We start from the raw sequence: 27,317 nt of genomic DNA, 5'->3' as shown, positions 1-27,317 counted from the left end.
TCTTATATTGCATTATTTAAACAAAATGATCAGATTGGTTTAGCCAATTTTAAATCACAAAAATTATTTTAGGGCAGTTATAGAAATGTAAATAGAGGCCTTAAGTCAGCTTTTCATTTTTTTTCCTACACCAAATTAGTAATATTAATGCAGTATCTTTCCCGAACACCTTGAACAGTGTTCAGTATGAACAAATATGGACTGAGTGGTGAGCTTGTTGATGTCAGCCTGATAAACCAGTTTGATTATTTTATTTCACTAAAATGTAATATATTTTATTTTGCATTGCTTGAAAATTAAACACCAGGACCTAGTAAATGACACGGAACTAGAATATTTAATTTTTGGTAACTTATGGTCAATTGGAGATATATATATATACAGATATATATATTTGTATGTACATTTATGGTGAATTTCTCAACCTCTGTAGTATGCTGAACAAAAAAAAATTATTTTTCCAATATTCCTAATTAGGAAAGCATCTATTTATAATCTTGGGAGTAATTTTTAATTGAAATTCTTAAGCTTTTTTATTCTCAGTTATGTCAAATCTAATGAGCCTATGGCTTGAATTAGAAATATAAAAAAACCTATTCAAAAGACTTATGCTTTATTTAAAGAATACAAATATGGACGAAAATATATGTGCTTGCTTAAGCAGTGCATATGTTATTATACTGTATGCTTTTATTAATCTCTTGTGTCCAAAAGCATCATTACCCAAATTATTTTACTACATTTTGAAATTCAAAAGGAAGAAAATTTGGTGAAATAACTGCTGTTGAATGCATGGTAGGTTTGAAGAGATAAATCCCTTCCCTTGTTAAAATCTTGTTCATGAAAGTAGCAAAATCCTTATATCTGTAAATCACTGCTTTATTTTATATTCCCCTTGGGATTTAAGACTGGATTGTTTTTCTGAGTTTTACATTACAATCAGGAACTTCATCTTTCATAGATCATGTTCCTAATTAATCCTGCAGTAATACATAATTTATAATGCAGTGTGGATTAGTTAAACCAATGTTTAAAATATAAAAATGGGAAAGCAACCATTGAAAAGAAACATTTGGTCTAGAAATCTTTTCTGAGTGCCTTTACTTTTTGTGAGCCCTCCTCTTCTATTTCCTTTGCTCCCTGAGGTAACTTTTTTTTGCTGATGGATTTGGGGTATAGTCCCAACCTGCAGAAGGTGTTCACCATTTCATTTTACTTTTCCTATTTTGTGTTTTCTAACCTCTTCTTTTTTTCCCCTTGAATTATACTTGCCATAGACATATTCTTTGCTTACCTTCTCACTCCATGTTGATATTTCTTAATCTTTTTTAACCTCTTTAGTCTTTAAAAATCCTTTCATTCTTTGGATCTCACTCACTAAACAAATGTAGACAAATTTGGTTTTTTTCTCTGCCTGGTGGAATATTAAAGAACTGTTCTAACTCCAGCCAACCACATAGGATTTCTAAGGTTTTAAATACATCACCATTCAAATGAGGATATGCTGTGAGCCCTTTATTTGTAAAGGGCTCACATTAGGATTTTTGGAAAGTAGTCTTCCAATAATCAGTCAGCATGTAGATTTTGTTAAGGTTCCATGGTATTTCCAGTACAAAGATTGCATGTATCTTAAAGAGGCTGACTTCATTATGAATGAAATAAGATAAAATTTAGCTGTGAGGAATTAGGAGAAACACCAATTGAATAAAACCATCTTTTTTAATTGCAAAAATATTCAGGTAAAGTAATAGTGGTATTCTCAATGTGAGTTACATAATAATCTCATATTTAAATAAATATAGGATAGCATGGTTATGCAAAACTTGAAAAACTTGTCAAAAAGAAATGGAATAGGTATGATAACACTTTAATTATAACTACTCTATAAATATCAGTAAAATCTATTAACTTATTTTAAAGTTTAATGAATAGTGTAAGTAATCGACAGTCTAAAAAGCAACTTGGTAGAGTATATGTCTCCAAAGATTGGGGGTGAATCATCAATTTCCTCACAAAGAGAATTTGCATGTATTTTTTATGCTTGTTAGAATATCCTATTTCAGAATTACTTTTTAAAGTTTTTTTGTTCATTAACTTAACCTTGTAGGCCCTTATTAATTCTTCCCAGTTACTAGAGCTAAAAACAAAAATGAATATTTAAAAATTCTATAATAATATTAAGAGTTAGTTCTATATTTATCAGCCTAAATGTGATATCTTTTAGAACTCTAGTTAATGGACTGGAATGAAAATAAATCATCAGTGCATTTGGGGGAAGGGAAAGAAGCTTTACTGTATTCTTAAATTTATTTATTTATTTATTTTTATTTTTTATTTTTTGCGGTACGTGGGCCTCTCACTGTTGTGGCCTCTCCTGTTGCGGAGCACAGGCTCCGGACACGCAGGCCCAGCGGCCATGGCTTACTGGCCCAGCCGCTCCGCGGCATGTGGGATCTTCCCGGACCGGGGCACAAACCCGTGTCCCCTGCATTGGCAGGAGGACTCTCAACCACTGCGCCACCAGGGAAGCCCTTAAATTTATTTTTTTAAATATAAGATTGAAAGACTTGTAATCAAATAAGGTCATAGTAATAACTGAGTCCATAATTGGAAATTCATGTCATTTTGTGGTACACAGGAAGGAATCCACCAGATATTTGTTGCTTGTGTACTGTGTTCAAGATACTCTTCTGAGTGTTCTCTGGAGATTCATAGCAATAATGTGATCATACTCTTAGAGCTTATTGTTTAGTTGAGGAGATACATACAAAGATAACAGTGTAAGGCAGAATGTGTCAAATATTAAGTAAGTGGTACAGAGGAAGGAAAGACCAAGACCAACTATTTTTTTATCATTTAAATTAGAAGAGTTAATTAATTAGTGAGACTGCGTGTCAGTGATGCTACTGATAATTAATGGTTTAGAAACCTAAATTTCTACCTTTTGCTGTGTTGTGAAATAGTTGCTACCTTTTCTGAAACTGATAGTTTTGATATATAATTGGTATGGTAAAAAAGATTAATTTTTGTCAATTATTAGTTAGCTTAAGGTGAAGTACCACCTCCAGGAATAGTTTTCCTAGCAATTTGTGCAAAAATAATACGCTTTTTTCTTGTTGAACGATTCTTGAAAACAGGAATTCAAGGGACATAAATACTTTTTGTCTAGCTTTTGATGTTCAGAAACTGGACATTTACAACTGCATAGATTTTGGCTAATTGTCTTTGTTCCTTTATTCTGGAGTTGATTTTCATGCACTGCCTAATATTTTGAAAACCTTTTATATATTGATATGTTGAAGATTAGCGTATTCTCAATACGTTCACATTAGAATACATCTAACTGCCGTATAGCACCTTTGTTTATGACTTTTAAGTGAAGAAATTGATGGAAAAATTTGTTGAGTATATATATACGTATATTATAAAATTTTGTCTTCTGAATCTGAAGGATCATAGTACTTGAGCTACTCAAAATTTTCTCCCTTGTGAAATTTGGTCATTTTGGTAAGGTTTATGGATAACTTTAGATGGCTTCCAAGGACGGACTTACTATTTATAGTTATGACTTAAAAAGTTAGTGCCGGTAAGCATTGTAAGTGTTTTGCAGACTTATTTGTTTTTAATATGTTGCATACATTCCTGTGCTCTATTTAGATTATGTACTTTTTTTTTTTTTTTTTTTTTGGCGGTACGCGGGCCTCTCACTGTTGTGGCCTCTCCCGTTGCGGAGCACAGGCTCCGGACGCTCAGGCTCAGCGGCCATGGCTCACGGGCCCAGCCGCTCCGCGGCATGTGGGATCTTCCCGGACCGGGGCACGAACCCGTGTCCCCTGCATCGGCAGGCAGACTCTCAACCACTGTGCCGCCAGTGAAGCCCTAGATTATGTACTTTTTATTGGCTCTAAAAGAAGCCTGAAAAAAAATTAATGTAACAGAACTTTCTGTGGTGGTGGAAATATTTTATAATCTGCACTGTCCAGTATAGAACACACTAACTACTAGCTTCTGCTCACTCTGGTAGCTGTGGTAGCCATGGTAGCCACTAGCTGTGTTACGTAGCTCTTGAGCACTTGAAATACGGTTAGCATGAATGAGGAACTAACATTTTAGTTACTTTAGTCATGCGTGGCTACTGTATTAGACAGTACAGTTCCAGAGTGTGTTCTGTTACCATAACCACAGCTTTAAGCAATATGTGAAGTATTTTTTACTTAGTCTTATTTCATGGTTACAGTTGACCCTTAAACAACATGGGTTTGAACTGTGTGGTTCCAATTACATGTGGGTATTTTTCGATAATAAATACTGTAGGGTGACATGATCCGTAATTGGATGAATCTTTGGACGCTGAACCGTGGATAAGGAGGGGCACTATAAGTTGTACGCGGATTTTCAACTCTGGAGATTCAGCTCCCTAACCCCCGCGTTGTTCAAGGCTCAACTCTGCTTCAAATTACAGCTCTCTTCCCAGTCTGCAGCAGGATTAGTCTTGTTTTATAGACATCAGAGAAACCGCTGCGTTTAATTCAAAGGATTAGAGAGAAGTTGATACTCATGAAAATGATAAAGTTACCAAATAAGGCCATTCTAAGTAGCATACTTCTTTTAAATCCTAAACGGTCTAATAATAGTGCAGATATGCATTGAACATTATGTAGAGAATGACATATAATAATTATACTCAGAGTGTTTTCATGAGTTTCATCAGTTTAAATTTGAGTGTTATACTAAGAAAGTTAAAATTCATAGTGTTTTAAAATATATATAAACAAAAAATGAGTTAAGAATATAATATAGTTTCTTAATTTTATCTAATTTTTAGATACTTTAGATAATTTTAATAACATTTATAATCACAAAATACTAAGTATTTTTAAATTTTTGTAAAATTCAGAAAAGACTATAATATCCCTTGAGAAATTACTGGTTTCCAAATTATTTTTATGGTTTTGTAAAACGATGGTTCTTGTAATGAAACTTTGATATGAATTGGAAAAGATAAGAACAAAATTCACTAAGGGAACATAATTATTTTAACTAACACTTGTATATAAAGCCTGTGGCCTTATTTCAGAACTATGTAGGCTTTTGATAGAAAAAACACTTTATATATGAATTATATTTCTTCTAGCATCTCAGCAGTCATTTTTATTTCACTTGATTGAGTCAGTGTTTTTTATTCTGGTTTTCTTCACTAGTTTGTGATTTTCTTTTGATTCAAAATTGTCATCTTGGTTGCATTTGATAAAGATTCTTTGGTTTTCAAGCGCATAGAAATGTTGTCTTATTGTGAATTTGAGATGCCAGAATATTTGAAAGAACAATTCTAGAATAATTATATCAAGGTTATTTATAAAAATGCATATTGAACTAAAAAATAGGTTTTTTCTATGAGGGACCAGCTACAGCCTACATATATTTAGTGTACTTGTGACTCTTCTTTGCTACTTTTTTCCTTATACTAGGACTTTGTTGTCTTGAGGTGGAAAGGTGTCACAGATTGGTTGCTTTACGTATACATTGAAATTTTTCTGTGTTCATCACCATGAATCAGATTTCTAAAGACCAGAAATTTTAAGCCGGCAGTATGATCTGCATATTTTACAAAGTTTGTTGGCTCTTTCTTAGGTTACATTGAAATCTTTTTTTTTTTTAATTTGTTTTCTATATTGACTTCTAGCTATTGTTTTCTCTTTTCTTCCCTGTAATGTCTCCCCAATCCATGTTTTTTCCTAGCCTTCAAGATGGTCAGCAAGACCAGCAGTCCACAGCCCAGGTCAAAGTCCAGTCCCGCCCCCCTTCCCAGGCTGCAGTGCTCAGTGCTAGTGCCTCCTTGCTGGTGAGAAATGGGAGTGTCCACTTAGAAGCATCACATGACAATGCATCTGCTGTAGGCGGCAGCAGTTTGCACGATGAACTTGGTACGCAGGCCTTATATAATCTTGGTGACGTAAAACTTTGATGTGGCAGATAATGGGTAACTGATTACACTTCTCTCCTGAGATAGCTTCATTTTGGAACTATGCATAAGAGCACTGTTTTTTAGGATTTGCCCTGTGTATAAGGAAAATTTGATATTTGCTTTTCCCTTTTCTGTTTCTTTCAACTCTTACTCTACATTTTCTTTTGAGCATGTCCGTTATTAATGGTAAAGTATTAATAAATGTTCATGCTTTACTGTCCTGTTATAACGATTTGGGCAATTTTACTATTTCTTGGCATTTGTACCATGTGGTGAAATGTTGAGTTTTAAAAAATTATTTTGATTGAACCTTAATTTCTCTGAATTCTCTGCTGCAGGAAAGGCAAAAGTACTTTCTAATGGCCTATTACTGTATAATCTTTCTTTTAAGTATTCTATATTTTACTTCAATGTCTATCATCTGAAATAGGACTTACTATAATTCTAAATGCAGTATTCTGAGGACATGATGGCTCTATACCACTATCAAATGACTTTATAAAGTTTTTCCTTTTTCCTGTTAATACATCTAAAATAGAAATATAAGTTATTAAATAGTTAATTCTCAGAGAGGTGGTATAGTTTAAAGCCTCAGTAATGCCTTAAAAAGACAGTATTTTATACTGGTTTGTTTTCTACTTCTCTGTCCAGTTCAGCTTTCTCGTGCTCAAAATGCAGATTAATAGCAATTTAAGTAAATATAATGAAGAAGAAAATCCTGTTATTCAGAAATACATATTTCAAAGTATTATATTTGCTTATTACTGTGATTTTGTTTCTCCATATTATAACTGTTTTTCATTTATAAAGAAGATAATTTAGTTGATGCTTTTACTAGAAGGATGTATGGTATAGGGTGCCCAAAATAGGTAATAAAATTTCATATGCTATTTATTGACTCTTTACCCATTTTGTAAAAACTCTTAGTTACAGAGAGAATTAGTAAGTATTAGATATGCATATTGATGAAAATTGTCGTCTTTAGCAAATCTTATAGAAAGCTGAAAATGGTCATCTAAGATATTTATACATTAGAATGTACGGTGATTTCTAAATAAAATGAGAAGGCAATAAAACATTTTAATTTTAGAGTGCTTTTGCTTTTGAGTTTGTAATTTGAAGAGGGCAGGGAGTCTATAAAGAGGGTGTTTGAGAAGAGTAAGGTAAACTTTAGTTACTTGCCTTGACTGATAGTAGGGATGCTTCCTTAGTTGCAAATATATTGAGTAAATGGTATCTTTTTATTGACATTTCTCTTGGGTTAACCCAAAGTTCCTATGAACAGAGGACTTGTCAATTTGTATGTATAAAATTACAGTCACTATCACCATTGTCCGTTGATCATTTGGTAGTAGGTTAGCTAAGCTTAGTTTTAATCCATTTTGGATTTTTAAACTCTTGTCAAATGAAGAATAAATTGAACCAGTAGGTGATTTTCCTTTGTAAAAATTCTTAATTTGCTCAAAAAACTTGCTAAGCAAGATTTAGTTATAAAGTTTCATGCTTAAACCGCATGCAGATTATTGAGAATACGTACATGTCAATTTAGCATCTACTGGTAAATATTCAGGATATTCTCTTAAAATTTGGATTTTATCTTTTGTGTTAACTGCTTTCTGATAGTTCTTGGCCTGTGGTAATTGAATGTTGCCAAATTGAATGCTTAGTAATAATTAGCACAAAACACACAATCAATGGACAGTGTATACCTGTTCGTTTCATAGCACATAAGGTTGGCCAAAGAAGATTCTAAAAATGAACTGCAGCTGAACTTGAAGGAATTGGTAGACACTGATTTTTTAATACATTCCACTAGAATGTTTTTGTTGCATAGTTTAATTTTCTACATGATTTTAATTAACAGTAGTAAAATAATTGTGTGAATGAATTTGGATACTGTATACTCAAATATGTTGAAGTTAGCCATGATATTCCCTGAAAGTATGGAGTATTTACAAAGGATTGCTTCCTTCCAAATTTAGCTTCTGCAACTGAAAATTTTAAATGTATAATTTTTACATGTGAAAATTTATAAATACACATAATACATTTATATAACACACTCATACACACTCAAACTTACATATATCCACTTATACATATATATGTTTGGATGTATATAAATTTTTTATGTGTATACATGTATATGTTGTAATTGTGCGTTTACTTTTTAAAGTGAGGAATATTAGCCTTTTTCGATTAAAGGAAACTTGCAGTCAGGCATTATTTAATTCCAAGGCTAGGTAGTTTTCCTTAACTATGTTTTTGACATTTTTACTCTGTGGTGTCATAATACATAACCACATCCATTTCCTATACTAAACCCTGAGAATCCTTATTTTTCTGTTGCATTTTATCTAGCATTTCAAGATTATCAGGTAGCATTGGACGTGGTGGAAAAGTTCATTGACGATGGCATTATAAGGTTTTATTAGTAGCTTAATCAGCAGAGAAAAATACATTTTCATCATCCATTTTCCACAGGCATAATAATTGTTCATCATAATTTTAAAAACTGAATTATAAGTGTATAATTTAGAACCTGGTTGGAAAAATTTGGATGGCTTCCTTTCTCATTTCTAGACTTCATTTCCATGGAAACTTTGTTTAAATAATTATGTAAGTGATGGGTAAGTTTTGAAGTTAAAATCTTTGAAAAGGAAATTACTATCAAAGAATTTCTCAAATCCTTCAATGTAACATGTTACTCTTTTTGTAAAAACCACATTCTAAAGGTTAATTTTCTTTTTATCAGCCTTTCGTTGAACTTATTTGCAGTTGATTTCATACTATAGTCTGAATTAAACTGCAGTTTTACTAAATAAAACAAGCTTTTGCTTATTACCCAGGTAAGTCACACAAGAGACAGTTTTTATGTTAATCCTGGCTTCCGCTTGTGAATTAAGAGTAGTAAATTGATGTAGTGATGAAACAGGTTATTATAATTGATAGTTAAACTCTTAATATATATCACATCTCAGAGGAAGTATTCTAGATGGGATCAAACAGGAAAATTTGTCTTTTTTTTTTTCTGTGTATGAAATTAGTGGTGGTGAGGATATGTTTTGAGAAGTATATATAAAACTATTTTCATGTGAAAAATAAAAATACTATTACAGGCAAGAAATGAGGACAATAGAGTTCTATGTTTATCAAGACATAAATGTAAAATATATAAATATCATAGGTAGTGTTCCTCTGAATTTAAGACTTTCTTAATTTCATTAATGTATTAGAGGTTTAAAGAGTAATGAATTGATTTTTCTAAGGTTTTTTAAAAATTTCATTACTATACAAGTATTTACAAAGAAGGTATTCTTTCTGATAATCCGCTTTACTACAGAACTTATTACCTTGAAAATGTGATCAGCTCTAGAAAAAGATTTAATGGAAATCTGGCAACACCCTATTGACCTTCTTAAGCAGTTTCTAGCAGCTATGTGTTATTAAGGAGAAATACAATTTGGAGGCTTTTAAATTTTTTTTTTTAAAAAGCAGAGACTCAGATGATCTATAAAACTTTCAGTGATTTTTATGTTCGTCTTAGTGTTTAAAATAGATTATATTATTATGGACTACTCTGTAACATTTTGGGCTCTGTCATTAAGTACTTCTCATTACTATAAATACAAAGTCAAGATGGCTTTAAAGGGACCTTGGAGTCCATACTTTAGTCTCCTGTGTTATGGTAGATCTTTTTCATTCATCTAAACTAAAAGTTATATTCTTTTTTGCAGCAACCTTGATCTTACCCTTTATTGTTGTTTTTGAATACAAATTCTATTTTTTGGACCTTTTTGCAGGGGAGGGCAACACAAAGTATTTATTTATTTAACGTCTTTATTTGGAGTATAATCGCTTTACAATGGTGTGTTAGTTTCTGCTTTATAGCAAAGTGAATCAGCTGTACATATACATATATCCCCATATCTCCAGTATTTATAAACAAAAGTAAAATGTTTATTTTTATGGAAACAGTAAAAATGCTTCATTATCTCTGGAGGGAAGAAGCATTAAGAATTTAGGGGGATGTATTCTATTTATACTTTTTGGTGTAAGGATGGGAAAAGCATGTTCTAATACAAGTTTACAAATACTGGAAAATAAAATGAAGAAAATTAAGTCATCTGCAGTCTTACCATGCAGAGATAGTCACTATTAACATTTTATTTTTATTTCCTTTCTTTTTTAATGCATACATGTATATGCTTTTCTAACAGAACTGGGATGATGTTGTATGACTTTTATGTCACGGTATGAGTTTTGCTTCTTGCTGTTTTCTCTTAGCACATTTGGACATTTATTCATGTTGTTTTTTAACTTGTTCTTAAGAGACTGCGTAATATTTTATCACTGAGAGCTACATGAAAGGTAGTGTAGAATAGTGAACTCTCGAGTTAAACTTCCTGGCCTCAAATGCGAGCTCTACCACTTCCTAGCTGTGTGACCTTGGACAAGTTATTTTCTCTCCCTGTGCCTCAGTTTCCTCAGGTATCAAAGGGGGGGATAGTGATAATACTTCATAGGTTTGCGGTGAGGATTATACCTATTAAAATATTGAAAGCAATTAGAACAATGCCTGGCAATAGTAAATTACATAAATAATCATCACTATTATTGTTAACATTATTATTTATTACAATTTATTTAACCAGTTAATTAACCCCATTGTTAGTCTTCAAGATGAGTCCTGATATTTTCTATTGTAATAAACACTCTGCTGAACATCCTTTGCACAGCCCTTTCTGTACAGCTGTGATTATGTCCTTAGGACAAATACAGTGAAATGGAATTATCCGTCAAGGGGAAATAAACATTATTGAGACTTTGATGTATACTCTTAATTGCTTTATGGAAAGTTTGTTTACACTTTATCTGGCAGGGTTTGAGAGTGTCTGTTTTATCCCCACAAATATTAAAATTAAAAATAAACCTAGATAAATTTTATCTACTCTAACCGTCATTTCCTGGAAATGCTCAGAAGTTTATCATTGTTACTGTGGAAAGACTACCGGCATATTATTTTTAAAAGTTTGGGATGCTTGAACTACTCTAGGAATTTTACAGTAGATAACAGAGACTGGTTGAGATATCTGATTTGTCTCTTGCCAGTCTGTGTTGTAAAGAATTCATTGAAGCACTATATTAACTGCTTTCTAACATTAACATTCTTAAGATTCTAAATTAAATTTGACTAGTATGTGCATTAGTTAGAATATAGGTAGAGTCTTTAATGGAGAGACCTGCCCTCCCTCATCCCCCATCAGTGACTGAAATTAGAGAGAAGTTTACATTTCTCTCATAACAGTCTGTTGGGAGCTGTCCCTAGCAGATGGGTTGGTTCTTTTATCTTCCACATATGGCTTCCCTGCGTGGTCCACAGTGACTGCTCCAGTTGTTGACATTTCCCCCCAGACAGGAGGGCAGTGGGGAGGGTGGTGCTAAAAAAAGGTCAAGGACAGCTAGCCTTCTTCTTTCAGACTGTGACTTGGGAACTGTGCCTGTCACTTTCTCCTGCCTTCCATGGGCTCATACATAGTCATGTGGCAACTTCTAGCTTCAGGAGAGGCTGGGAGAGGCCTCTAAGTAGATAGACATAGGCTCAGCTGAAATTCAGCGAGGGGAAGGTCCTATTTTCAGGAGGGATAAGGACAAGATGCATACTGGAGGCCAGACATCAGTCTTTGCCACAGTAAGACAATAAACGCTTCAGATCAGTAAGATTAAGATCAGTGACCTACTAGAAAAGTTGAGAGTTACAAGTAGCTTGCAATTATGGGCAAACAGCTCCACTTTGCTCATAATTTTTGAAATTGCAAATTAAAAATAGGATTATGATATTTTTCATCTACTGAATGTGTAGTGATGTCCATTGTTGGAAAGGGTCTGGTGAAATAGTCCACTACAAGATTGAACATTTTTGGAGGGAGGTTTAGAACAATAGACCAAAAATGCCGATATATTTTAATCCACAGGTTTCACAAAAATGCAAAGATATATGTACGTGGATATTCGTGGTAGCATTGCTTGTAATTTGGAAAACTGTAAACAATCTAAATGTCTGTTACTAGAGAAACCCTGATGTATTACTCATGAACATAACTGTAATGTTCAGAACTTGATATATATGTGTTATCGACATGAAAAGGTAAGCTACTTAGTAAGCAAAAGAAGTAAAGTTTAGAAAGTGTGTATGAAGAGAATGATCCATTTGTTTTGGGACAAAATGTAGATAAAAATTGTTCAGAAGACACAGAAACTGCTCCTGGCAGTGGCTTTCTGTGGGGAGTGGGGAACTTTCTTCGTTTCATGTACTGCTTTTGAATCTTTCGATGCGTCATATTTTTAAAATGAAACACAAAAACAAAACAACAAATGTCCCTCATTCTCCAGAACCTTGATTAGTAACTTGTGGGAATTTCACTGACTACATGCTGTCTCATGTTCATCCATCTACTTGGTCTTTTACCTGACTAGTCTTTTTTTTCTTGTTTGTTTTTAAATCAACTTTGTTGACATATAATTTTGGCATGATAAATTGTGTTCATTCAACATGTACAATTTGGTGCGTTTTAACAGATGTGCACGTCTGTGAAATCCCACAGTCAAGATACAGAACATTTTCATTATCTTCAAAAGATTGTGCCCCCGTTGCAGTCCGTGCCTCCTCTGCTCCTGGCCACAGGCATCCACTGTGTGCTTTATGTCATTATGTTTTTCCTCTCCTAGAAGTTCATATAAATGCAGTCACACAATATATCGCCTTTTGTGTTTAGTTTTGCACTTAGCATGGTGCTTCTGAGATTCATTATGTTGTTAGCAGTATGTTCCTTGTTGCTGTGTATTCATTCTATGAGCTTACTATATATTTTATATTCATTCATCTGTCAATGGACAAGTTTGTGTTGTTTCCAGGTATTGGCTCTTATGAATAAAATGTCTAAAATGTTTTCAAAAGTAATTTTATATTCCCACCAGCATGTACGAGTTCCAGTTGTTCCCATTCTCGCTGACATTTGCTATTTTTGGCCTTTTAAATGTTAGCCCTAATGGGTGGATAATGATATCTCATTGTGGCTTAAATCTACATTTCTGCTGTGAGCAGGGATGATGAGGATGCTTTGGTGTGTTTATTGACTATACATATTATATATCTTCTGTGAAGTGTGTCCAAATCTTTTACTCAGTTTTAAAATCAAGCTGTTTGTCTTATTATTGACATTTAAGAGTTCTTTTGATATTTTAGATACAGCTAATGTGTCAGATACAAATTACAAATATCTTCTCCCATTCTGTGACTTTTTTTTGTTTATTTATCTAATCATTTGTAATGTCATCAATGTCATTGTTATGGATTATTTTACCAAGATGAGGAGGACTTGCCCTTTTGAAGGAGATGTGAGATGATGAAATTATATCAGAATGTGAACTTGTACATTCACTTCTGGAAGGTTCACCTGATCTGGGGATTCCACTTACTGAACTGACATGTTGTGTTAAGTCAGAACTAGCGAACAGTGACCATGGCAGTAAAGTATATCAGTATATGAATCTCTTTCAGTGTTACCAAGCCATAGACTTTATCTGTCTTTTCTTACCAGTACTCAAAAGCTCTCTTCTAAACCAACCTCTTTCTTCTCATTTCTACCCTTTTTCTTATTCTTCTCCTGTTTTAAAAACCTAGCACAGCATTGCACGTTCTAGGAAGAAGGGCTGGTTGCCAGTGTTGAACAGGAGCAACATAGTGACTTGATTTCCATTTAGCACGAGAATTAAAGAGATTTTATAAGAGTAAGGCTTTTGGTCTAGGACAGGGATTGGCAAACTATGGCCTGATGACTATATCTAGCTTGACGCTTGTTTTGTAAATAAAGTAAATATTTATTTTATGTGTTTTCTGTGGCTGCTTTCACGCTACAACGGTAGACTCGAACTGTTGCAACAGAGACCATCTGGCCCACAAAGCCTAAAATATTTATTATCTGTCCCTTTACAGAAAAAGTTTGCTGATCCCTGGTCTAGGGAGAAACAGGTCCATAAACCTGTAAGCAGCAGTAAAATGAGTCATTTCTGTCTGGGTGAAAACTCATGTTTCCTCAGAGACTCACAGGCACCACTCATAATAAGGTGGGTGCTATCCAAGAAATTGGAACTTGTCAAGGCCTTCTCTCTTAGAAGTGTCATGTATTCATTGGAATGGCATTGTGAGCACGATACTCATCACCACCAGAAAAAGACACTTTCCGTAGAGTACTCAAGTTCGTCATAGAGGTGTGTGTAGTCCCCCAGTGGTCTTCTAAAAACACTGTAAAGCTGCCTCCCTTGTCTCTATCTCTCTTCGCTCTTGTAGGCCCTACTTGCGCTAAGAATAATGCTAGAAAAGTGAGAAGTCAAGCAGTGTATCAGGGTTAGGCTTGGAGAATGCAGAATGAATGGGGGTGTAGGGTGGGGATCTACAGAAGGAAATCGTCCAAGAAATGTAAGAGGCCTTCTTTGTCGTTGGTGCTAGGAAGATTGGAAGAACCCTACGGGTGATTTGTCCTTCTGGTAACCACCTCTTTCTAAGATAAATAAGTGAAATGAGAGTGACATTAAGAATGCATTAAGGGTTTCTCACAATATTAACTGAACTTTGTGCTACGTGGTGAGTTTTATTGATAGGACTAATTAGAGAATCTCATTAATTTCTGTGTCTTATCAGTGTTTTGCCAGTGTTTGTTTTGGTTTTTTGTTTTTTCATTTATTTATTTAATTTATTTATTTTTGGCTGTGTTGGGTCTTCGTTGCTGCGCACAGGCTTTCTGTAGTTGCGGTGAGCGGAGGCTACTCTTCGCCGTGGTGTGCGGACTTCTCATTGTGGTGGCTTCTTTGTTGCAGAGCACAGGCTCTAGGTGCGTGGGCTTCGGTAGTTGTGGCTCGCGGGCTCTAGAGCGCAGGCTCAGTAGTTGTGGCGCACGGGCTTAGTTGCTCCGGGGCATGTGGGATCTTCCCGGACCAGGGCTCGAACCTGTGTCCCCTGCGTTGGCAGGCGAATTCTTAACCACTGCACGACCAGGGAAGTCCCCAGTGTTTATTTTGAATTTGTGACTTCAGGGAAATGCTTCAAGTGTCCTTGTTCCTTAAGTCAGTATTCAGTTTTACTTATCTTCTTGTTCATCACTTATGTATTGACCTGTGGTTACTGGAAATTCTCCCACCTCAAGAAAAATAGGGTTTTGTGTAATTTAATTAAATTGAATTTTTGAAGACAATAGCAATCATTATTGAATATTTGAAACAGAAATACCAGGTGCCTTAACCTTTCTTTATCTTAGAGATGCTATATCATGGCCAATGTCATTATTAAGTCTGAAATTCCAGCCTCCAATCTTGTTTGTCAGAAATTAATGTTTTTCTTTTAAAATCATGACAGAGCCATACTGTTAGATATAATTAGTTATGACCTGGGAGTTGAATTATGAGGAGATAACTTAGTTTATAATCATAATGCATGTGAGGAGGACATATTTCATTGATGTTCTACTTTCTTCCCAGTTAACGTTCATTAGAAATAATATTTAAATGGAAGTATTTTTCTAAATACAGAATACTTATTAAAATAGGGTTATTAATAAGGGCACATTTACTTATTAGTTCAGAAAGGTTAACTGTGATTATGGTTTTAATCTCAAATGAGGTATATGTCAAGTTGTTAGGTTTGCTAAGAAGATTTGTACAAATTTAAGATATTATTAATTTTTATAAACCAATAGCAATATGTACTTATTTCTGTTTTGGTTATTTTTGAAGATGTCTTTAGTAGATTATTATATTCATATATTAAAATGTTACTAAGTTTTTCTCTGAAACCTTAAGCTAACCACTTTTTAGTGTAATTTTTTTTTCTGAATTATCTTCTGAATAAAATTTGTTACTTCTGAAGTGCTGTCAGCGGCCAAGCCCAAAGATGTAAGAGGGACATAGGATCTGTTCTTTTGGTGGAGTTAAGTTGGGACTACACCGTGAAGCCTTAATACCAAGTTAGTTTGTTCTGACATATGCCATGTATGTTTTTATGAACCTGACATGTTTGTAAAGTTAGTAGGTAGACAGACGCTTCTTAAGGGAAAAAAACAGCACTGTTGAAGTCATGCACGTTTGTTGAAATTATAACTGCCCTTTTCTTAGACATGTTTTATGCCTTGTTTAAATTTTACTCCTTGTTACTCCGTGGTTTGTATGCATTCAGAGTTGTAGATTTGTAGTTGTAGGTTTATGTAGTAATAAAACTACTCAGTTTTCCCAGTTTTCTTTCTGAAAAGCTTTTGGGGGGGGTGTTTTATTTTTATTTAAAATGCACCCATTTCTATATAAGTTTCATACTAGGCATCTATACATAAAAGACAACATAGTTGCAGTAATGACTTAATCATCTTTTACTGTTTCATTTGAAAATTACAAAGAGTAATATTTTAGTTGATTTCAGTTGCATATAAATATGTATTATTTTTAATATCCCAAGAACAGGACTTATATTACTAAAAATCCCATGGAATGCTTAAATACTCAGAATATACTCCAATAATTTAAATTCTACTGAATATAGAATTAACTTATTTCAAAAATACACACAAGTTATGTGATATAAACACAAATATTTATGCATTCCATTCTTTCTGGATTTCACACAAGCCCGCCCAGCTCTGTTACTCTGATTTAGTCATTTAATATGGTTTTATAATTCTGCATTTATGCAATCTGTGATTTTGATCAGGTGTTTCTTTTTTTCTGCTAATCTAAGTTAATTTTAGCACAGCCCATCTCTGATTATCCATGCTAATAAGTAAGGAAAGAGCACAGCATAAAAAGTTACAATTTAAAAATATTTTAAAATCTCAGTCAAGGCAGTTTTAAACTTTTTTCTTTACTAACAATGTCTGCAACCCACCCTATCACTTCAAAAAACTCTATCATTTCATTTTAGTTCCCTGCTCTGGTTTCTGTTAGAGGTGCGAAGAGTGAGTAACTCATGGCTGGAAGACAGGGGTGTAAAAAGCGGAGTTTTAGGTAATCTACATGCTCAGTAATCCTTCGAAAAGCAGCAAATGAGCTGAGCATTTCATAGAATGCCTTTTCCCCTAATTTATCTCAGGAGTATTTTGACCAAAAAAAATGCTACTACAGAAAACACCATAATAGGATAAAATATTATGACTCATAGAAAGTACTCAAATAATCCTGTTTAATAAAATACTTTTTCTGATTCTAGTCCTTTTGACGAAAGAAGTAATTGTTGAAATGTTCTGTGAACCCTTGGTTATATTAGAATATTATGGGGGCCTTTTATTGTCATTTTTCAAGGATTTCACTTAAATAAAAATTCTTATTGTATACTGTTTTCATTGTAGTCATGGAAAAGAAATCTTTTAGCCTTGTCATCAAGTTGAAATTGCCCTTTAGATTTCTCATATTTATAACCTCAGTAGTTCTAGCTAGTAAAACAAAAACCTCATAAATACTCAAAAGGCAGTCTGGACTAGATCCAAACAGTTGCAGTTATATACCTCATCTTATTGTCCTACTAGAAATTTATATTCATTTATTTATGCTCCCTACCCACCATTGATATGGCTTACTATAGATCTTCAAAGTACAGCATGCATTTCAGACAGTATTCAGGTTTCTAAAATTCCATTATCAGAAATCATTTTACGTTATACAGTTCATTTTAAGAGAGTTTTTTTTTCAAACCTATATTCTTTGCAACCAATAAAATTTCTCAGCCTTTTATCAGTTCTGTAGATACTTGGCTACAGAAAATGGTGTTCCTAAATTCTTTCATAGAGTTCTTGTAGAATCATACAACTATTAATATTCATTGAATACCAACATTATTATACTTCATTCATTGAACTTCCTTAGATCCATTCTGATACTTTTCATTTCTTCTTAAAAGTAAAACAAAACCAAAAAACTCTGAAGGTAATCACATAAATTTGTTGTCTTGCAGTTTGAGCTATCTTAAAACTTAAGCAGCCCTCCAAATGGCTACTCACCACTTGTAAGTAGTGGTCAGGTGACCTTTAAACAACATTCAGTTTGTTTGTATTATCATTTGAATTGAGCATGTGCTGGGAGGAGAAAAGAGAAGGAGGCTGCTATTACGAAGCTGACTTAAATCACTTGTAACACCTGATTATGTATGTTGACATTTTGCCCCACTGTTTAGCATTCCTTTTCAATTCACATCATGCTGAATTACATGTAGATCATTGTTTTTTAAATATTTTGGAAAAAGAAGGTTATAGTACATTTTCTTAGATTGTAACAAGCTTAAAATTAGTGTTTCATGAAGGAAAATTTCTGAGTATTCTAATGGCTTTTTTAAAAAAATCATTTATTTGCTAGGTAAGTTCTCTTCTACGCTTTATGAGACTGGTGGCTGTGATATGTCACTTGTGAATTTTGAACCAGCAGCAAGAAGAGCATCCAATATCTGGTATGTGTGAAGTCATATTAGGAGAGTGTATGTACTTGCATATGTTTGCCGTTTTTAAAGTTTGTAAGCGTTGAGATAGAAAAGTTATTTTGAAAGCATTTGTTTATATTGGCTTAAATAAATTGTCATTATGCATTTGTCGCCAAAGAATTAAACTAGAATTTTTTGCTGTGGAAAAAAAGAAAGCTGTTATTCTTAAAACAAAAGCTATTATGTATTAAAAAAAATTAAGTAAAAATTTCCTGTAGATCTTACCATGGGACAGCGGTTTCCCGCAATTTCAAATTTAACTATGTATATATATTGCATGATGGAAAAAACTTACTAGAAAAATATTTACACAGCTAAGTTCAAACCCATCGATTCTCTTTCTTTGTGTAATTTCAAATTTTTATTTCTGTGTGAGGGTTTTGGTCAAGTGTCTTTTTAAATGATTATCTTTCATTTTGTTTTAAAATGTGTTTACCAGCTGTAAGAAGGAGGAATTTCTTAAAATATGGGTCATATGTTGCATTTAGTTTCTTTTCTCTCCTTCCTTCAGGAAGGAATTATGTAAGATAACAGAGAAGTTAGGAGGAAAGCAAATAAGAAATAGAAATCTTGATCGTATAACGTAATCAATTATAGTTTAGAATGTGTTAAATTTTTTTCTGAAATTTTAATCTTACTCATCTATTCAAATTGCTGCGTTGAAATTCATTGTTGATTGATTAGCTCACTTTTTTTCCACAAGAGTCATTTGATTCTTATTTTAGGACTTCCATTTAATAGTGGGACACACCTAATTATATGTTACATATCTATGGGCAGTTTTTTCAGTTTTGAGGGTCTCTTTAAAGCAATAGGGTCTTGTGATCACTTAGCTTAGCATTCTGAAAAGATAGAACATTTCAGAAACTGTACTCTTTAATAAAGCTCCTTCAGTCCAGTTTCAGAATTCACCCCCTCAAAAATGATTGGAGTGTTTAGATGATTTTGTAGCAGTGGAAGCAATAGGAGGATGGAGCAATGGGAACACTTTATTATGTTTAATATAATTCAAGATAAGAACAATTCCTTACACCATAAATGTGGTAAGGTCTTAAGTTTTGAGATCTAAATTTGACTGAACTGTGGAAACTGGATTGTCACGTTCTAGACTATTATATCATAGGTTAAATTTATTATGGCTCCTGGCAATATGTTAATTGCTTTCTTAAACAATTTTCACAAGAACTTTGTGATAGAGGTACTTTTATCCTATGTTACCAATGAGGAAACTGAGGTATAAAAAGGTTAGATAACTTGTCCAAGATCTCATTCAGTTGTTGAGGAGATTTGAATATAGATACTTTGACCCAGAGGCTATGCTCCTAATCACAACTCTAGGAAAATTCGATTTTGCACTTTGAACTTTACATGGAAAAGTAGCCAGTGTAAGTATCATGTAATTGTTAATAGACTTATTTTTCTTTCTACTACTTGACAAGCTGTTTATTCCCTAAAGTCTTCTTCATTTTTCTTTAGTGACACGGATTCACATGTATCCAGTTCTACCTCAGTTCGATTTTATCCACATGATGTGGTAGGTTTTCCTTTATTTTTATAAAATGCTGTATTTTCAGATTAAGTAGCTATACAAATCAGAAAATTGATGAGGTTACAACATATCAATTTTGTTGAAAACTGGCAAAATCACCTTTGCTGTCCCATAGTGGATCTCTTCTCATAAGTCCTTTGTTAAGAAACAAGCGTAAAGCACCGTGATATTTAATTAGCTATTTATGAATCAGTAATTACACTTTTGAGGGTACATAGAGGTCTATTTACTCACCAGTGTCATAATCTGGTTGTGCCGTTTTTAACTGTGCCATTTTAAAACTTCATTTTGAACATTATGATTTTGGTACATAGCTAACTGATTAGGTACTTATCTACTAACTGTTGGTTAACTATTAGTTATTCATATACCAGTGTGTGTGCTTAGTGATGTTATCGCTGTATAAAAAATTGCCCTATGAGAAGCAGTGGGTATATTTTAAAAAGATAACACTGCCTTTGTGTGATATATATCAAAATATATATATTGAGGTTAGAAAAGATAAAACAGTTGAAATCCTTATAAGCAATATTTAAGAGATATGAGGTACGTGTAGATAAATTTAGTGCCAAAGAGATTAATTATTAGTGGCTTCCTGAAGATGATGAGTTGTGAGCAGGGTTTTAAAACCATAGATGTGAATTGGCACAGAACAGTAGTTTTCAGCATTTGGCAATGTCTCGAAATATTTTTGCTTGTTACAACCACGGGGATGCTGTAGGTATCAAGTGGGTGGAAGCCAGGGATGCTGTAAAACATTCTACAGTGGAAAGCGTAGCCCCCACCCAAAGAATTATCTGGCTTGAAAGTACCTGTAGTGCCAAGATTGAGAAACCCTGGCATAGAGGATAAGGGAAAAAAAGTGTTTGGGGAGATATTTGTCAATGCTTAGAGACAGAAATGGCTGTTATATATAAGAAACATATTTTCTTGACTATACCCCACCCCTGTGTAGGAAAAATAAAGACTGTCCCTACTCTTCTGCTGCAGTGTATTCCTGGAAACTCCACAGGAAAGCAGAAATGGGGAAATGATTACGGTGATCCCTTGGTATCCGCAGGGGATTGGTTCCAGGGCCCTGTGCGGATACCAAAATCTGTGTTTGCCCAAGTCCTTTATATAAAATCGCATATTAGTATTTTCCACTGTTAAGTGGTATGAGAGCCTTGAGACAGCAAAATACTGGCTAGTGCTATGCTAAATGCAGTAAACTTTGGATTCTTTCAGAGGAAGGGGAAACTGGTGAATGGATGAGTTGAAGCTGAAACAAATGTAATGTGGTAATATCCTGTATAGCCTCAGATGAGCAGCCTGCCAAAACAGAAATAAAGGAGTGTGGCAGGGATTTGAACAGTGATAAGAGATTTGAACAGTGATAAGAGACTGTACGAAGAATTGAGATTTGAAGGCACTGAATCCAGTGCAGAGGAGCTTAGATTTGACGCAGTAGTGAGGTTCATAGCTTAATGAGAGAAGAGAAGGGGTAGGGAGAAGGGAAGCCGCTAATGATTCCCTGTTGGTGATTTTAATGGATTCACTAGCTATACAATCATAAAATACTAAAATTTCAAATACTTCCTAGTAAAATCTTTCCAAAAGGCCTTTGTTGTAGTTCACTTCCTTTTGTCACCTTCTGTAGTTTCTAACAATCATAAAATATCCACAAGAGTGGACTGGTGTAGAGAATTAAGGAGGTTTAGATAATTTGCAAGCTGATTGCGTAGCCCTTGAAGCATGACTTGATTGAAGACACTTTAAGCCTTTCAATGCCGATTTTCTTTTAGCTCTCTCTTCCACAGATTCGACTGAACAGACTATTGACCATCGATACAGATTTGTTGGAGCAACAAGACATTGACCTGAGCCCTGATTTGGCAGCTACTTACGGTCCAACAGAAGAAGCTGCCCAAAAAGTTAAACACTATTACCGCTTTTGGATCCTGCCCCAGCTGTGGATCGGCGTTAACTTTGACAGACTCACACTTCTGGCCCTGTTTGATAGGTGAGAATATAGTGTGATATTAAAGATATATGCAGATTTTATTTTTAAATTGAAATGTATTCAATTACCCATTGAGTATTTGACTTGGTTTCCATGTTGGAAGGTGTTTTCTATTTTGGTTCTCTTGAGATAAAACTTAAGTTAGTAAGGCTCCCAAACATGGGCTCTCCTGAATCTATTAAAAGCTTTTTTTGTGGCAATTTTAATATGTTTATTTAAAAAAATACTTTTATCATTAAGAATCGTGCAGCTGTACTTAAAAGCCAGAGAATTTGAGATGTTAATGACCATAAGGTTATATGTAATATGACTAACTATAAAAGGTATAATAGTAAACAGTATTAGTCAATTATGAACTTGGTGACCAACTGCTGTTTCTAGTTGACATGGAGTAACAAAGACTGGGTTTACTCTTCTACCTGAAACAATGCAAAGCATAAAATGCATGAAACAGTGGTTTTCAAGACACTGGAAATAAGACAGAAAAGGACCGTGATTCCTGAGAAATGGGAAGCAAATTATGTGAGCCCACCTTACTGCCTTAAGAGAGTCCCCAGGCTGTGGTACTTAAGTAGAGTCCAGCAGACTTCCTGAGTTGAGGAGATGGAGCTCAGAGTCCAGGGAGACTAGAGCAGCTCAAGTCTGTAGGATAGAACATCAGAGAGAGGATTGCTGCTCAGAGAGATAACCTCAGAGACTTTTCGTGGGTCTCCTCAACTGTTCAGCAGAGTATTGGTAAGAGAATGTATATGAGGAAGCCAGGGTCAGAATGCTGTGAAAGAAACAGAGGGACAGTGCCTGGCACACAGGGCTGGGGATAGTGCCTATCCCCACCCACCATAATAATTAATCCTTTATGATGCATTGTGTAGGGTACTCAGGAAAGTCTTGCCTTAGAAGTGCGGAGTAATTAGCCCTAGCATGAGCACTGCTCCAGACCCACCTAGCAAGTCATAAAAGCAAGACCTGAAAGGATCAAACTGTTCCCAAGTAGCATAACAAAACTCAACAAGATTTGTAGAAATCCAGAAATTCTCACCACATAAAAAGTTAAGATTCACAATATCTGGCATCCAGTCGGAGACTACCAAGCATACAGAGAAATGACAAAATGTGATTTATAATGAGGGAGGTAAGGAAACCAACCTGTAACTGCCACTGATATTAGAATTAGCAAAGACATTAAACAGTTATAAGTGTACTTCGCATGTTAATAAAAATTAAGTAGAGATATGGAAGATATGAAGAAAAAAGACCCAAGTCACACTTAGAGATGAAAACTAAAATGTCTGAGATGAAAAATACAATGGATGAGATTAATTGTAGATTAGACATTACAGAAGAAAATGTAAGTGAAGCTGACAGCATGGTAGTAGAAACTATTGAAAATGAAACAAAGAAAAAAGAATCATTCTCCTACTCCCATCCGCCAATGAAAAGAATATACAAAATGAAAGTAAACCAAGGGAGACAGGAAGAGAGAAAAAAATTTGAGGAAGTAATGGTGGAAAACTTTCTAAATTTGATGAAAACTACAAATGTACACATTGAAGAATCTCCATGAACCTCAAGTACAAGAAACATGAAAAAAACTACCAAGGCACATAATTGCTCAAAACCAGTGATAAAATCTTAAAAACTGCAAGAGAAAAAAAGATGTAGTTTGTACAGAGGAACAAGAATAAGGAAGACATCAGACTTATTGTTGGAAAAAATACAAATGAGGAGATGATGGAGCCGCATTTTTAAAGTATTGAAAGGAGAAAAAAACTCAATCTGGAATTCTATAGCCAACAAAACTGCAAAAACCAAGATGAAATAAAGACATTTTTGGACTAGGAAAAACTGAAAGAAGTTTTTTCAAGCAGACCCACACTACAAAATATATTACAGGATGTCTTTCAAGCAGAAGGATAGTAATACCAACTGGAAATATGGACCTACCCAAAGAAATAAAAGATCACTGTAAATGGTAAGTAACTACATGAATAAATATGTAAAAATTTTTCTTACTAATTGAATCTCTTTGAGACATAATTGGATGTTTAAACAAAAATAATAATGGGGCTTCCCTGGTGGCACAGTGGTTGAGAGTCCGCCTGCCGATGCAGGGGACACGGGTTCGTGCCCTGGTCCAGGAAGATCCCACATGCCGTGGAGCAGCTAGGCCCGTGAGCCATGGCCGCTGAGCCTGCGTGTCCGGAGACTGTGCTCCGCAACGGGAGAGGCCACAACAGTGAGCTGCCCGCATACAGCAAAAAAATTTTTAAAAAATAATAATAATGATGATGTATTGTGTGATTTATAAGATAAGTAAAAGTAAATTTCATGACAATAATAGCATAAATGACAAGAGGGGGCATATAAGAGTATACTCCTATAAGTTTCTTATACTGTATATGAATTAAATATAAGTTGCTTATACTGTACGTATACTTATACTATGTCACTTGAAGTAGACTGTCATAAAACGTATACTAAAGCAACTACTAAAGTAACAAAAGAAAGAGTTATAACTAGTAAGTTAAAAAAATAAAGGAGATAAAATAGATTCATAAAAATTACTCTCTTAATCTAAAATAAGGCAGAAAAGGAAAGAGATCAAAAACAGATTGACAGAAGATAAATGACAGTATGATAGTTGGAAAAGTCAGAAATTGTCAAATTTTAGAAAAAAAGCAAGACTCAATTCTTTGCTGCCTACAGGAAATGCACTTTAAATATAAAAACAGAAAAGATATACCATGCTAACACTAATCACAGTAAAGCTAGAGTGGCTGAATTAATGTCAGACAAAGTAGATTTCAAAGCAAAGAATATTACCAAGGTAAAAGGAGGTCATTTTATAATGATAAATGGTCAATTAATGCATAGGATTTAACCATCCTAAATGTTTCTACATCTCAAACAGTGCTTTGAAGGAAAAGCTGATAGAAATAGGAGAAATGGATAAATTCACAATTATAGTTGAATTCAACACACCTCTCTCAATAATTGATAGAACAAGTATGTAGAAAATCAACAAAGATATAATTGTCAGCCAACCTAAGTTGATTGACATTTATGGAACACTCCACTCATAACCACAGAATACACATTCTTTTATGTGCACACAGAACATTTACCAAGATAGACCATATTCTGGGCCATAATATAAGGATCAAATTTAGAAGGATTTGAGTCCTACATAGTGTGTTCCTTGACCACGGAGTTAATTATAAATCAGTAACAAAAGAACCTTGGAAAATCCCTAAATATTTGAAAGCTAAATACATCTAAATAACTCATAGATCAAAGGACAAATTAAGAGGGAGATTAGAAAATATTTTGAACTAAATAAAAGTGAAACACAATCAGAATTTTTGTGATGCCACTAACACAGTACTTAGAAGAATTTATAGCACTGAATAAGAAGAAAAGTCAATTCAATGACTTCACTTTCCCCCTTAGGAAACTAGAAAAAGAAGATCACATTAAGCCTAAGAAAGCAGAAGAAAGAAAATCATAAAGAACAAAGCAGAAATCAGTGAGGACACAGAAGACAGTAGAGAAAAATCAAGGGAACCAAAAAGCTCAATTAAAGTAAAATACTTTAGCCAGGTTGATCAGGACAAAAAAAAAAAAGTTACAGATTACCAATATCAGGAATGTGAGCTAGGATATCACTACAGATTCTACAGGTAATAAATGGATAATAAAACATTATGAGCAGCTGTATGTAAATAAATTTGACAGTGGACAAATTTCTTGAGAGATAAAAATTATCAAAGTTCTGAAAGAAATACAATATCTTCATGTTCCTATATCTATTAAATAAATGGGCATTGTAGTTAAACACCTTCCCATAAAGAAAATTCCAGGCCTAGATAGTGCCAAAATAATATCCCGAATCAGTGAAGTGGAGAAAGGATAAGCTTTTCAACAAGTGGTGCTAGAAACATTGGATTTCCATATGCAAAAAAAAAAGAAAGAATTTGTTTTATTACCTTGCATCATATTACAAAAATTAACTCAGAGTGGATCATAGGCCTAAATGTGAAATCTAAAACATAAACTTCAGAAAAATGCAAAACGTAGGAGAAAAGATTTGTGACCCTGGATTAGGCAGAATTGCACAGATGTGACATCAAAAACAGATCAATGAAAAAACAAATTGATAAATTGGATTCATCAAAATTAAAAACTAACAAAAGCCGAAGGGAGAGCATGTGTTCAGTGACAAGCGACATGGACAGAATATAGTGTAACAGGGCTGACAGGGATCATTGGATTCGGCAAATCTGGAATTCCACAACTGCCATATAAGAACAAATGAAAATACCAGTGTTTCATTTATTGATTTGAAATTACTATTGAACTTGTTTTAATCTGGGAGAACTATCAAGTGAAATAGTACAGAGATGTTTGTGAATTTTATTTTTTAGGTCAATTGATTATAAATTGCGCATTGATGTAATATAAAGAAATAAAAATCTTTTTATGATTATGAAAACAATTCTGTATTAAATATGTAGAAAGATTTTAAGACAGAGGCCAGCCCAAATCCTTCCACCCAGAGAGAACCATTATTAGTAGTACCAATTGATATATTGTCTTTTTAAACCTGTATATGTATGTTTCTTAAGTAATAGAACTTGTATCTTCGTATACAGTTTTGTGTCCTCCTTTCTTTGTATAGCAAATGTACTGAGCATGTTCCTGTGTCAGTATATATTCTTTAAAATCCAGAGTTTTAGCACATACTTAACATTTTGTGAATAAAATATCCCCAAGAAGTGAGATAGATTCTTATTTTTTGGCATGATTTATAAAAGTCATCTTCAGGGACTTCCTTGGCAGTCCAGTGGTTAAGACTCCACTCTTCCAATGCAGGGGGTGCAGGTTTGATCTCTGGTCGGAGAACTAAGATCCCATATGCTGTGCAGTGCAGCTAAAAAATAAAATAAATTAAAAAAAATTATCTTCATTGCTGTATGTAGTATGTTGAACATCGTACTGCTTCTTTTACAGTGTCAGTTTAGTAAAATATAGAATTGTCTGAGTAACTTTGATAGAGGCAGCATTGATGGTCTATCACTGCCTTCATTCTCAACATATGTAAGAGCCTGTGTTTAAGTAATTTTAGTAAGATTTCTGATTATTTCAGATGATTTAGACATGGGAAATGAAACCACTTGGTATCAAAATTTGGTTACAAACTTTGTCATATAAATGTTTCCAATTTAATTTTCTAGAAACTCTTTTGAGATTTTGTTTTTCGAACTTGTTTCTTTGTATATTTCCTTTATTTTCT

At 33.9% G+C, this 27,317-nt stretch overlaps 1 protein-coding gene across 7 annotated transcripts in view; it reads left to right on the top strand.

Moving 5' to 3' along the window:
• Window positions 1-27,317, top strand: part of PCNX1 (pecanex 1) — a 171,938-nt gene that overhangs the window by 68,828 nt on the left and 75,793 nt on the right. For 4 of the 7 annotated variants that reach the window (XR_013827110.1, XM_079913207.1, XM_079913209.1 and 1 more), the window contains exons 8-11: window positions 5,740-5,924; window positions 18,353-18,443; window positions 19,950-20,007; window positions 21,807-22,024. Coding sequence is in view for 6 of the 7 variants with exons in the window: in XM_079913207.1 (XP_079769333.1) it covers window positions 5,740-5,924; window positions 18,353-18,443; window positions 19,950-20,007; window positions 21,807-22,024 (552 nt within the window). In the remaining variant the exon portion in view is untranslated. The remainder of the gene's footprint in view (window positions 1-5,739; window positions 5,925-18,352; window positions 18,444-19,949; window positions 20,008-21,806; window positions 22,025-27,317) is intronic. The other 3 variants (XM_079913208.1, XM_079913211.1, XM_079913210.1) reach the window with 3 other exon arrangements.

Source organism: Stenella coeruleoalba (assembly GCF_951394435.1).
Source record: "Stenella coeruleoalba genome assembly, chromosome: 2".
NCBI classification, from domain to species: Eukaryota; Metazoa; Chordata; class Mammalia; order Artiodactyla; family Delphinidae; genus Stenella; species Stenella coeruleoalba.
Note: the sequence above shows the minus strand (reverse complement) of the source record. Positions and strands in the feature narration are given on the sequence as shown.